The sequence below is a fragment of the Arachis ipaensis genome, chromosome B5 (assembly GCF_059453495.1).
Source record: "Arachis ipaensis isolate K30076 ecotype BB chromosome B5, ASM5945349v1, whole genome shotgun sequence".
NCBI lineage: Eukaryota > Viridiplantae > Streptophyta > Magnoliopsida > Fabales > Fabaceae > Arachis > Arachis ipaensis.
Window position 1 is genome coordinate 72,615,078 of NC_142440.1, and position 13,439 is coordinate 72,628,516.

At 37.2% G+C, this 13,439-nt stretch overlaps 1 protein-coding gene and 1 non-coding gene across 2 annotated transcripts; one reads left to right on the plus strand and one right to left on the minus strand.

Moving 5' to 3' along the window:
- Positions 1-1,337: 1,337 nt before the first annotated feature.
- On the minus strand, positions 1,338-1,441 carry LOC148564612 (small nucleolar RNA R71). Its single transcript, XR_015884783.1, has one exon. It is a non-coding gene; the product is annotated as a small nucleolar RNA R71 (small nucleolar RNA).
- Positions 1,442-7,064: 5,623 nt separating this feature from the next.
- LOC107640572 (uncharacterized) lies at positions 7,065-7,526 on the plus strand. The gene has a single exon (XM_016344086.1). It carries the CDS (start codon positions 7,065-7,067, stop codon positions 7,524-7,526), a length of 462 nt encoding a protein of 153 aa, XP_016199572.1.
- The last annotated feature ends 5,913 nt before the right edge of the window (positions 7,527-13,439 follow it).

Here is a 13,439-nt window from a genome sequence, read left to right on the forward strand (position 1 = left end):
AATTGAGATCCAATCACCTAAGATTGCCAAGGAGATCAATGAATACATTGATTAAGGAAGAGATGAAAATGAATTTGATCCGGAGAATTATAACATCTCCTGACTCCAATGAGCTTTCCCATCTTTGATCTACCCATTCTTTTACATTCTGTCTTTAATTCGATGCTCAATTTCCCTATTCCCATTTAATTTCTTGCAATTTAAGTTTTTGCTCTTATATTCTGCAATTTAATTTCTGTTCATTTAATTTTTTGCAAGTTAAGTTTTCTGCTAATTTACATTCTGCAATCCCAATTTCAAATCGGATTTAGTTCAACTAGAACAATTCTCCAATTAACATGATCAACCAACCAATCCCTGTGGGATTCAACCTCACTTTACTGCGAGTTTTTACTTGATGACAATCCGGTGCACTTGCTAGTGGAAATTTGTTAAGAGGCAAGTTTTTGGGGACATCAAGTTTACGGCGCCATTACCGGGGATCGGTTTTGTATTGACAATTACTATATTAGAGGATAACTAGATTGAACATTTTTCTTTTCTTTTGTTAATTAAATTTCAATTTATGCTGTTACAATTACCTTCTGTAACTTTAGTTATTTCTCTTTATTTTTCTTTATTTTCTTACTTTCCAGCAAAACTAATCCACTGACTCATTAACTGTTTGTTTAATTGCCTCAATTGCTCTAACTACACTTTTTCATTAACTGTGAAATTTGCACTTGCTGTTTGCTATTTGTTTTGTCACTTGTATGACAGATAGAAGAGGGGTTTCAACCTCTTTTGACAGTGAACCAGAAAGAACCTTCCTTAGATTAAGGAGGAAATGAAGAGGAAAGAATGCTATTGGTGCAAAGGAAGAGGAGAAAGACTTGGATATAAATATGGAGGATGATATGGAAAACCATCATGAAGGAGATGTGAACAATAATGCCAGAGGAAGTGCAACCAACCCTGCTGGAAAAGAGAGGAGCGTGTTAGGCTCCTACATTAATCCCAATCCTGGGAATTGTGGGAGCAGCATTCAAAAGCCAACCATCCATGCTAATAACTTCGAATTGAAGCCTCAACTCATCACACTCGTCCAAAACAATTGTTCTTCCGGAGAAAGTGCCCAAGAAGACCCTAATCAGCATCTCACTACATTCCTAAGGATCTGTGATACAACTAAATCTAATGGTGTTCATCCTGACACCTATAGATTGCTACTGTTTCCATTTTCTTTGAAGGACAAAGCATCCAAATGGCTAGAATCATTTCCCAAAGAAAGCTTGACAACCTGGGAAGATATGGTGAATAGATTCTTAGCAAGGTTCTACCTTCCTCAAAGAGTAAATAGATTGAGAACTGTGGTGCAGACATTCAGACAGTAAGATGGTGAAACCCTCTACGAAGCCTGGGAAAGATTCAAAGATTTGACAAGAAAATGTCCACCTGAGATGTTTAATGAGTGGGTGCAATTGCATATCTTTTATGAAGGGCTTTTCTATGAATCAAAGAAAGCTGTAGACCACTCATCTGGAGGATCCCTTAATAAGAAGAAGACTATTAAAGAAGCCATTGATGTCATAGAGACAGTGGCTGACAATGAGTATTTTTATGCCTCAAACAGAAGCAACAACAGGGGAGTTATGGAGCTAAACCATATGGATGCAATTTTGGCCCAAAATAAGATGATCACTAAGCAACTAGCTGATTTGACCAAGCAAATGGAGAAGAATCAGGCTGCAGCCATCCATACTCAACCATCACCTCAAGGAGAGTTGGACACAAAGGAAGGAGTTAAATGGTAGGAAGCCAATTACCTTGGAAATTCATCAAGGCAAGCTCATGATCCATATTCTAAAACCTATAACCCTGGTTGGAGGAACTGATAAACCACTATTTTATGGTTTATCTTGTACTTAATTGAGTGGATTTTATCAACTCTTTACCCACTTATTCATACTATTTGCATGGTTTTACATTTGCCTTCCTAATTATGTGCTTTGATTGAAAACATGCTTCTTTGGCTTTAAATTACCAAATATTAATTCTCTCTTATTACCATTAGATGCCTTGATATGTGTGTTAAGTGTTTTTAGAGATTATAGGGCAGGAATGGCTTAGAGGATGGAAAGGAAGCATGCAAAAGTGGAAGGAATATAAGAAGTTGGAGAAATTGCTAAGCTGTCCAGCCTGACCTCTTCGAACTCCGAACGACGCAGTTCCAGTTGCGTTGGAAAGATAACGTCCGGGGCTTCGATTTGATATATAATATGCCATAGTTGCCCTGACGCTATGCGACGCGACCGCGTGACCCATGCGGCCGCATCGCAGTGACGAAAATCAGCGTGTTTGAATTCGCAACCAGCGAATTCTGGGCTGTTTCTGACCCAGTTTGCGGCCCAGAAAATACATATTAGAGGCTATAAAGTGGGGGAATGCATCCATTCATAAAAAAGCTTTCATATTCACAATTTTAGGAGTAGATGTAGTTTTTAGAGAGAGAGGTTCTCTCCTCTCTCTTAGGATTAGGATTTAGGATTTCTCTTAGTTTTAGGAGTGGCTCTCAATCCCAGGTTCTTTATTTTTATTTATTTTCCCAATTTAATTTATGAACTCTTCCATGTTACATATAATTTTCTTAATTAATGTTATTTGAAGTATTTCAGATTTAAGATTGCTTTGCTCTGTTTAAGATTGCTCTCAATTTAATTTAGATATTTTTCTCCCTTTTGGCTTTGGTCAAGTGATTGGTAGTACTTGAGTTATCAAACTCAGCAAGTGATTGAAATTAGCAGATTCTGCTTTAGCTAGGATTGCTCTAACACTAGTCTCTCCACAGAAGTTGACTAGGACTTGAGAATCAAGCTAATTAGTCCACTTAACCTTCCTTTGTTTAATAAAGGCTGACCAAGTGGGATTAAAACCCAATTCTCTTCACACTTGATAAAGATAACTAGGATAGGAATTCCAATTCTTATACCTTGCCAAGAGATTTTATTATTATTATTTTACTTGTCATATAAGATATTCCCTCCTTACTTCCAAAACCCCAATTTACAAACTCATAACCAATAATAAGAACATACCTCCCTGCAATTCCTTGAGAAGACGACCCGAGGTTTGAATACTCGGTTATCAATTTTAAAGGGGTTTGTTACTTGTGACAACTAAAACTTTTGTAAGAAATGTTGATTGCTTGGTTTAGTAACTATACTTACAACGAGAGTTTACTATAACCTCTAAACCATCAATCTTCAGTTCTTCAGGAACCATCCAAACTTTGGGTGGGGAAACCAACAAAACCAAGGCCAAGATCACAAACCTTATAATCCCAACCAGTACACCTACCAACAATCCAACCCAATATCATATCAACACCCATATAACAATCCTTCTCAGCCACCATATCAAGCCCAAGCCAATCAACCTCAACATCCAATTCCAAATCCACTATCAGAGGACAAATTATCCAAGATTGAAGCTATGCTCACCAATCTTTGCAAGGAGTCTCAAGACATGAAAAATTTTAAGAAAGAAGTGAGATCCAATCTGCAAAATCAAGATGCTACCATTCAGAAACTTGAAGCACAAATTGGATACTTGTTCAAACAAGCCCCTGGCCATAGTTCTTATAATGCTACCAAGACAACCTCGAGAGAGGAATGCAAAGCTATTACTCTCAGAAATGGAAAGGAATTAAAAGAGACCTCAAAGGAAACTCAAGAGGAGGAAGCAGAGGGAAGTTCAAGTGACAAGAAAGAAGCACAAACACATGCTCCCAATCCACCTGAAGAAGTCCTAAGGCCATATGTCCCTAAAGCTCCTTACCCTCAGCACCTAATGAAGAATGCAAAGGATAGCCAATTCTCCAGATTCTTGGAGATTTTCAAGAAACTTTAGATCAACATCTCCTTTGCTGAAGTACTAGAGCAGATGCCACTCTATGCTAAGTTTCTGAAGAAATTAATGACCAAGAAGAGAAGCTGGAGGAATGATGAAACAGTGGTGTTAACTGAAGAATGTAGTGCTATCATCCAACATAAACTACCTCAAAAATTGAAGGACCCAGGGAGCTTCCAAATTCCTTGCATCATAGGAGAAATCACTGTGGAGAAAGCCTTATGTGATTTGGGAGCCAGCATAAATTTGATGTCATTAGCAATGATGAAAAGAATGAAGATTGAAGAAGCTAAACTAACAAGAATGGCCCTCAATTGGCAGACAGATCATTCAAATTCCCTCATGGAGTAGTAGAGGATTTGTTGGTAAAGGTGGGAGACTTCATCTTCCCTGCTGACTTTATGGTGTTGGATATGGAGAAGGAAGCCAAAGCTTCAATAATCTTGGGAAGGCCATTTTTAACCACTGCTGGAACCATTATCGATGTCCAAAAGGGTAAACTTACCCTTAGGCTACATGATGAGAAATGATGTTTAATGTGTTCAAGGCCATGAGCTACCCACAGGAGTCACTAGGAGAGTGTATGAGGTTGGATGCAGTGGAAATTGTGGTGCAAGAAACCTTTGAGGAAGCACTTGAAGAAGTGACAGAAGATGATCCCACATTAAATGTTGAGGTTGCTGATATCAAATCAACTGAAGTGCCCATCCCAAGCTCACCAAAGGGAAGGAAAAAGGAGAAAGAAGCACCCAAACTTGAACTGAAGGCATTGCCTCTTACTCTTAAGTATGCATACTTGGGAAGTGATGAAAGTTACCCAGTAATCATCAATTCTGCTCTTAGTCAAGAATAGGAAGAGGAGTTAATCAAGGTGCTGCAAAAGCACCAAGATGCCATTGGATAGACCCTTGCTGATTTGAAAGGATAAGCTCATCTATATGCATGCATAAGATCCTGTTAGAAGAAGATGCTAAGCCCTCCATTCAAGCCCAAAGAAGATTGAATCCAGTCATGAAAGAAGTAGTGCAAAAGGAGGTTATGAAGCTTTGGCAGGCAGGGGTGATTTATCCAATTTCAGATAGCCCATGGGTGAGCGCTATCCAAGTGGTTCCTAAGAAGGGAGGCATCACTGTGGTGCCTAATGAAAAGAATGAACTCATCCCTACAAGAACTGTCACAGGATGGAGGATGTGCATAGATTACAGAAAGCTTAATGAAGCTACAAGAAAAGATCACTTCCCACTCCCTTTCATGGACCAGATGCTAGAAAGGCCTGCAGGACATGCATATTATTGCTTCTTAGATGGCTATTTAGGATACAATCAAATAGTGGTTGATCCAAGAGACTATAAGAAAACATTATTCACTTGTCCATATGGAGTCTTTGCTTACAGGCGCATGCCATTTGGGCTATGCAATGCGCCTGCAACTTTCTAACGTTGCATGTTATCTATCTTTTCAGACATGATTGAAAAATTCATTGAAGTCTTTATGGACGACTTTTTAGTATTTGGGGATTCCTTCCCTAATTGCCTAAATCACCTCGCCTTAGTATTGAAAAGATGCCAAGAGACCAATCTAGTTTTGAATTGGGAGAAATGCCATTTTATAGTGACAGAAGAAATAGTCCTTGGTATAAAATTTCTAACCAAGGCATTGAGGTAGACAGAGAAAGGTGGAATTAATTGAGAAGTTACCTCCACCTACTAATGTCAAGGCAATTAGGAGTTTCTTAGGACATGCTGGATTTTACAGAAGGTTTATCAGAGACTTTTCAAAAATAGCCAAACCTTTGAGTAACTTACTTGTCTATGATATACCTTTTGTATTTGATCAGGATTGCATGCTAGCTTTTGAAACTCTGAAGAAAAAGCTTTCCTCAGCACCTATTATTGCCCTACCTAACTGGGATTTACCCTTTGAGTTGATGTGTGATGCATCAGATGTTGCTATTGGGGCAGTGTTAGGACAGAGGAAAGGTAACTTAGTGCATGTTATATACTATGCTAGCAAAGTCCTAAATGAATCCCAAAGGAACTACGCAACTAATGAGAAGAAATTACTGGAAATAGTGTTTGCATTTGATAAGTTTAGATCATATCTCATTGGATCTAAAATAATTGTTTTCACTGATTATGCAACATTGAAATATCTACTTGCCAAGCAAAAATCAAAACTAAGGCTGATAAGATGGATTTTGTTGCTGCATGAGTTTAACATTGAGATTAAAGACAAGAAAGGAGTAGAAAACAAGGTGGCAGATCACTTGTCAAGGATTCCCTGTGAAGAAGGAAGTACACAAAGCTTGAATATAAATGAATGTTTCCCTGATGAGCAACTAATGTTGGTTCATAAAGTACCATGGTTTGCAGACATTGCAAATTTTAAGGCTACTGGGGAGGTGCCTCTAGAATTCAACAAACATCAGAGGAGGAAGCTTATTAATGATGCCAAGTATTTTATCTGGGATGAACCATACCTTTTCAAGAAATGTTCAGATGGAATACTTAGAAGATGCATTTCAGAGAAAGAAGGAAGGGAACTTTTATGGAATTGTCATGGTTCTTGCTATGGAGGACACTTTGGAAGAGAAAGGACTGTAGCCAACGTACTACAATGTGGATTTTTTTGGCCCACTATCTTCAAAGATGCAAAAGAAATGGTACAACACTACAATGAATGCCAAAGAGCAGGGAACCTACCCAAAAGAAATGAAATGCCACAACAATTCATCTTAGAACTTGAGTTATTTGATGTATGGGATTGATTTCATGGGACCATTCCCAACCTCATACTCAAATAAATATATCTTGGTGGCAGTGGATTATGTATCAAAATGGGTAGAGGCTATTGCAACTCCAACAAATGATAATAAGGTGGTGATGAATTTTCTCAGAAAGAACATTTTTAGCCGATTTGGGGTGCCTAGAGCTCTTATCAATGATGGAGGAAGCCATTTTTGCAACAGACCATTGGAAAGTTTCCTCCTGAGGTATGGAGTAAAGCACAAGGTTGCCATACCCTACCATCCCCAAACAAGTGGCCAGACAGAGATATCCAACAGAGAGCTTAAAAGAATCTTGGAAAAGACTGCGGGAGCTTCAAGAAAAGACTGGTTCAAGAAGTTGGATGATGCTCTTTGGGCATATAGGACAGCCTTCAAAACACCAATTGGGATGTCTCCATATCAATTGGTGTATAGAAAGGCTTATCACCTACCATTGGAGCTTGAACACAAAGCATTATGGGCTCTCAAGTTACTGAACTTCAATAATGATTCTGCTGGTGAAAGAAGGCTTTTGCAACTGCAAGAATTGGAAGAGTTCAGATCCCAGGCCTACGAAAATGCCAAAATTTACAAGGAAAAGGCCAAGGAGAGACATGATCTCAAGCTAGCACCAAGAAGCTTTGAAGAAGGACAGAGAGTACTTCTCTACAACTCCAAGCTAAAGCTATTTCCTGGGAAGCTGAAGTCAAGGTGGTCAGGACCTTTTCTGGTCACCAAGGTCTCACCCTATGGACACATAGAAATCATGGAAGAAAGCTCAAAGCGGACCTTTACTGTGAATGGGCAAAGGCTCAAACACTACCTGGGCAATATGGGAGAAGTTTCCAAGATGAAGTATCAGCTCAACTAATAGAGAGAACATCAAGCTAATGACGTTAAAAGAGCGCTTGTTGGGAGGCAACCCAACCAAAGGTAATTTCCTTTTCATAGCTTATCAATAAAAGAGTCAAGAAGATTTCTCTATATTGCAAGGAGCTAAGTTTGGTTTTGCACACCAAAGAAATTCAAAGGTGAATGTGCAATTCTAAGTTTGGTGTTCCACCATAAATTTCATTAAAAGCACATTACATCCTGGAGCATAATTGGCTAGGAGCTCCAAACAATCAGAGAAACCACTTGACAAATTTTTGAATTTCAGTTCACAGCTTATTCTGCCAATAAAAGCACTTGATGTTTAATGTATGTATTCGCTTTGCTGCATATAGAAGTAAGAAAGGAACTAAGTTTGGTGTTCACACACCAACTTAGGTCCAGAAAATCATAAGCATACATACAGACTAACCATTTCTCAAGTGCTTGAGGGACAAGCAACTTCCAAAAGTTTTGCAGGAAGACAATCAACCCTTGGGATAGACTATGCACCAGCATCTAGGGACGAAGAGAATACCAAGGCCAGGAAAGACGATGAACAATGAAGAAGAGGCCGAAAGGTTGTATTGTCACTTAACTGCTTTCACTTAAATTGTTTGAATTGGAAGTCTGAATGTACCTCTGCTGAATAATATGCCTATGTCTGAATTCTTTGTTTCATGTCTTTTTATTTTTCAAATAAGTGTTTTAGTCTAAGCGTTTAGTCTAATTGCAACTTGCTTGAATGTATGTTTGTCCCCTTGATTTAATTAAATAAAAGAAATTTTTGAACAGAAGTGAAATAGTTCCATTCGGTAAGGAATAAAATAAAGATTGAGTGGTGGTATACACGTCTGATGGTGTAGCTAGCTCACTAATAATTAATAAAAGGTAGAGTGTCCCTATGTAGTGTGAACTTGACTGCTGTCTATGAATTCTTAGCAAATAAAGCCCCTTGGAAGAAAGAAATAACAAATATAAAAAGAAAGAAAAAGAAAAGCCAAAAGTGGCAACAAAAATGGAAGAAACAAAGAACAAGGCTAGACACCAATAGCTTGGACCTTAAGACATATGCCTGTGGTGTCTTTGTACTAGGATCTGCTTGGATGATGAGGTTCTATTGAGTGCTTTAACACTTGGTAACTTGGATTAACTAATCTTGGATTATCAACCAAAAGTCCACTATCAATAGCAACCTAGTTACAAGGTATTTAGTAACCCAAAGAGGTGCTAGGCATCAATGTCTTAAGAAGAATTGTGAGCCAAGTGTCTGTAGTGAATTTGTGTTGAATGAAAATAAGCTAAAAGGCTGCTACAACACATGACACTAAGCTACAAGTGAGAAATAAATTCTAAGTGAAAGAAAAACAAAGAAATAAAAAACCAAGGATGAATAATAAGAGGTCATAGCAGTATATTAGTTGATGCTTAAAAGGGACATTCCTCACCTAAGAGTCAATAAAAGTGAGCTGCAACATTCTCTGCATAAAACCCCATGAATCAATTTCAATCACTTGCTGATATGGACATATATTACCTACTGTTTAATTCATTCTTCTCATAATGCATTGCTTGTTTGGGGACAAGCAAGATTTAAGTTTGGTGTTGTGATAGCAAGGAATCTTAGGCTAGTTTCACTAGCCTTTTTCTTTTTATTTTAGTAGGTTTTATGCACTTTCTTGAACTACAAGTAAGCAATTGGGTTAAAAATTCATGTATGCTTGGATTCATTCAACCATGATTACTTTTATGCTTTTTCATGAGTTTATGCCATAATTACTTGTGTGCTAAGAATGATGCAATCTCTCATGATATTAGCAAGGCTTTCATGCATGTATTGCTTGATGATAGGTGGAGAAATAAATGAAAGGAAGTTGAAGAATAGCCATTGAAGGATGAAGAGGAAGCAACGTTGTTGGCCAAAGTTGGACCACCAACGTTGCCTCAGACATTGAGAAGAAGGAAACAGGGGAATCTGCTGCATAATTCTGATACCCATGTTGGAGGGAGCGTTGGTAAGCCAACGTTACCTCCAACGCTAGTTGATACATAGTGCTTTCTAAAAATTGGAAAAATTGTGGCGACTCGTACGCGTCCTATACGCGCACGCGTGGATAGGCCAATGTTGGATGGAACGTTGCCAGTCCAACGTTGATGCCAACGTGCGCGATCTGAGCTACAAATCTTGATTTTAAAAAAGCACATCGACGCCCACGCGTATGCTACGCGTACGCGTGAGCGTGAATTTTGGCAATACACGCGCACGCGTAGGTGACGCGCACGAGTGGATGATTCAACGTTGGAGGGAGTGTTGCCACTTAAACGCTGATGCCAACGTCCTCGAAAAGCCTTCAAAAACTGAATTGGAGAATTTTCATCCATGCGCACGCGTCACTTACGCGTACGCGTGGATGAAAATTCTATCCCTAAACACGCACACGCATAGGCAGCGTAGACGCGTGAAGTGGTAAATTGTACCATCCACGTGCACGCGTATGTCATGCGTACGCGTGGACAAGAAAACATTGGCACTCCAACGTTGAGTCAAACGTTGCTCAAAATGCCCAAAATCCATTTTCTCTAAAGGACGTTTGAGTCGACGTTTGCCCTCAAACGTGAACTCCAACGTGGGCATCAAAACTCTACAAATCAAGCACAACTCTTCTCAACAGGATTAGAGCAACTTCAACCTATTTCAATTAAGGCCAAAAGTCCAATTCAGAGACTGAAGATCAATTGAAGAAGTGTATAAATAGCTAGAGTTTAAGTTAGTTAAGGGGGCTTAGACACTGATACTGAAACTCTGCCCAATTTTACTTTTTTTGTAACTTTTCAATTCTGCAATGTACTTTTCACTTCCATTTTTCATTTTTAGAGCTATGAACAACTAAACCCCTTTCATTGGGTTAGGGAGCTCTGTGTAATTCAATAGATCAATATTAGTTTTCATTCATCTTCTTCTTTCTTTTCTCTTGATCTTGCTAGAAATCTTTCGTTCTTCATCCAAGTGGATAGTTGTCTTGGGAAAGAAGCTATCCATAATTGCATCTCCTTTGAACCTTGGAAGAGGAATGAGGAGATCATGCTAGAAATGCTTTCTCACATTGGATTAGATTGGGGTTTGGATGGATATCGTGATATATAATCCTACCAACACTTTGATCTATGAATATGTGTGGTATAATCAGTGAACATACCTCATCTCTTCTCATGAGCACTTAAATCAAGGAATTGGGCAATTGTTCATGCTTAGAGAGATTGGATTGCTAAGGAATTGGGATCCAATCACCTAAGATTGCCAAGGAGATCAATGAATGCATTGATTGAGGAAGAGATGAAAATGAATTTGATCCGGAGAATTATAACATCTCCTGACCCCAATAAGGTTTCCTATCTCTGATCTACCCATTCTTTTACATTCTGTCTTTAATTCGATGCTCAATTTCCCCATTCCCATTTAATTTCTTGAACTTTAAGTTTCTGCTCTTATATTCTGCAATTTAATTTCTGTTCATTTAATTTCTTACAATTTAAGTTTCCCGCCAATTTACATTCTGCGATCCCAATTTCAAATCGAATTTAATTCAACTAGAACAATTCTCCAATTAACATTGATCAACCAACCAATCATTGTGGGATTCGACCTCACTCTACAGTGAGTTTTTACTTGACGACAATCTGGTGTACTTGCCGGTGGAAATTTGTTGAGAGACAAGTTTTCGGGGACATCAAGTTTATGGTACCGTTGCCGGGGATTGGATAAAAAATTTTAGCTATTAAATATTACATATTATATAAAAGAAACCGAAATCATACCTTGGCCGATTCCCAAAATACACCAACACCGAAACGAAGTCACCAGGCTCGATCCAAAAGCCTCAAACCAACTCCAATAAGCACCAAAACTCAATCTAACATCATATAACATACCAACATCAAACCTAGGGTTCACAAAATAACTAAACACAATGATTTAGTGAGACATTACCTTATCCAACGAGATTAGAGGCAAAAATTCAATAATATTCCAATGCTAGATCACTCCTAAACAACCAAAATCACAAAAATCTTCTCAAAACTAAACGTAAAAATGCGAAAATTGTTAAGGATGAAAAATGGTGTTTGAGATTTGAAATCTTACCAGCAAAACTTAGTTAGAAATGACGGGTTCAGCAAGAGCGACGCGTGGCCGCAAACGGCTCGTCAATCGAAGCTCCATAGCTCAAGTTATGGTCACCGGAAGTGGAGGATGAATAGTGACCAAACCCTTTGCTCTCTCCTCTCTCAAAGCTGTGCCCCCTTTCTTGTTTTAAGGTTAAAATGAGCTGAAGGCTCATTAAACATGCATATATATGTTGGGCTTTGGGTTCAGTTTGGGCCTGGTCTAACCCGTTAGTATTTTTGGTTCGTTTGGACCAACTTTGGGCCAAAAGCTTTAAGATTAGTGCTCGGTTTTTAATTCTAAATTATTTTTGTCCTTTCAAAATAATAAATTTAATTTTTAAAATCTTATTTTCCAAAATACGCAGTATCATACAGACTAGAGGCGGTACTGCCAACTTAAGCACCGGTAGGCATATTTATAAAAATTTTTCACAAAAGATACCTTTTCCCACTCAGATAAATCCATTGAATTCAAATTTCACCATTTTATCTTCAAAAAAATATCATTTCTATATTTTTTAACCTATTTCAGACAATTAAAAATTATTATTTTATTAAAGCGGTTATTCCGATTCTTACATAAATGATTGTTTCTTCCATTTATAAAAATACTTACACAAATATTTTATAAATATTTCAAAATCTTATAAAAATTAACTAATTAATCTAATCCGAGAATCCTAATTAATTCATTTTACTTAATTTACCTAAATTCAATTCTAAATTACTCTAACTTCAATTTTAAACTAAACCCTAAACTAATTTATACAACTAATTATCCTAAATTACATCTTATTTAGCCTAATATTATTTAATTTTTAAATTACACTAAATTAATGAAACAAATTCTAATCACACATTTCATTAAAAAATTTAATCAAGAATATAATAAAAAATTAATAACATCCTAGACAAATAAAAAGTTCAACTCTAAATTACTCTACTTTGAACTCTAAAATAAATCCTATACTAATTTATGTAACTAATTACCGTAAATTACACTCTACCTAATCTAATATTATTTAAATTCTAATTATACTAAAATAATGTAACACCTTAATCACACTTTTCATTAAAAAATTTAATCAAGAATTTAATAAAAAATTAATAAATTCCAAAGAAATAAAAAAATTCTACTCTAAATTACTCTATCTTCAACCCTAAAATAAATCCTAAACTAATTTATCAAACTAATTATCATAAATTACACCCTACCTAACATAACTTAATTAAATTACACTAATTAAATTAATGTAACAAATCCTAATCACACATTTTATAAACAAAATTTAATAAAAAGCATAATAAAATTTTAAACAAATAAAAAAATTTATGAAAAACAAACTATAAAAAATTAACTCTGATTGTGGCTATAGGATGACAAAGTGTGTTGGTAACAGGAGGCAACAGTAAAACTTACAGTGGTGAAGTTAAGGTTTTAGTAAATCATAAGTGTAATATAAACCAAAAGAAAAAAATAGACAACAACCTTAACTCTAGCGCGGGGGACTTTAATGGTAGTGTTGGCGATGCAGTGATGACCTCTATTGGTAAGGGACACAAACAACCGCAGCGAGGCTTGTTATAGAGACTCCAGCAACAGTGACGATGACGTAATGATCTGCGACAATGACGAGGCTATGCGGCAATGACAACAACATTGGGTGGTGGTATAGCAATCTTCTCTGAGAGAGAGAGAGAGAGAGAGAGAGAGAGAGAGAGAGAGAGAGAGAGAGAGAGAGAGAGAGAG

Coding starts and splice junctions, on each gene's coding strand:
- LOC107640572 (XM_016344086.1), top strand. CDS start 7,065: ATGTCTCCATATCAATTGGTGTATAGAAAGGCTTATCACCTACCATTG.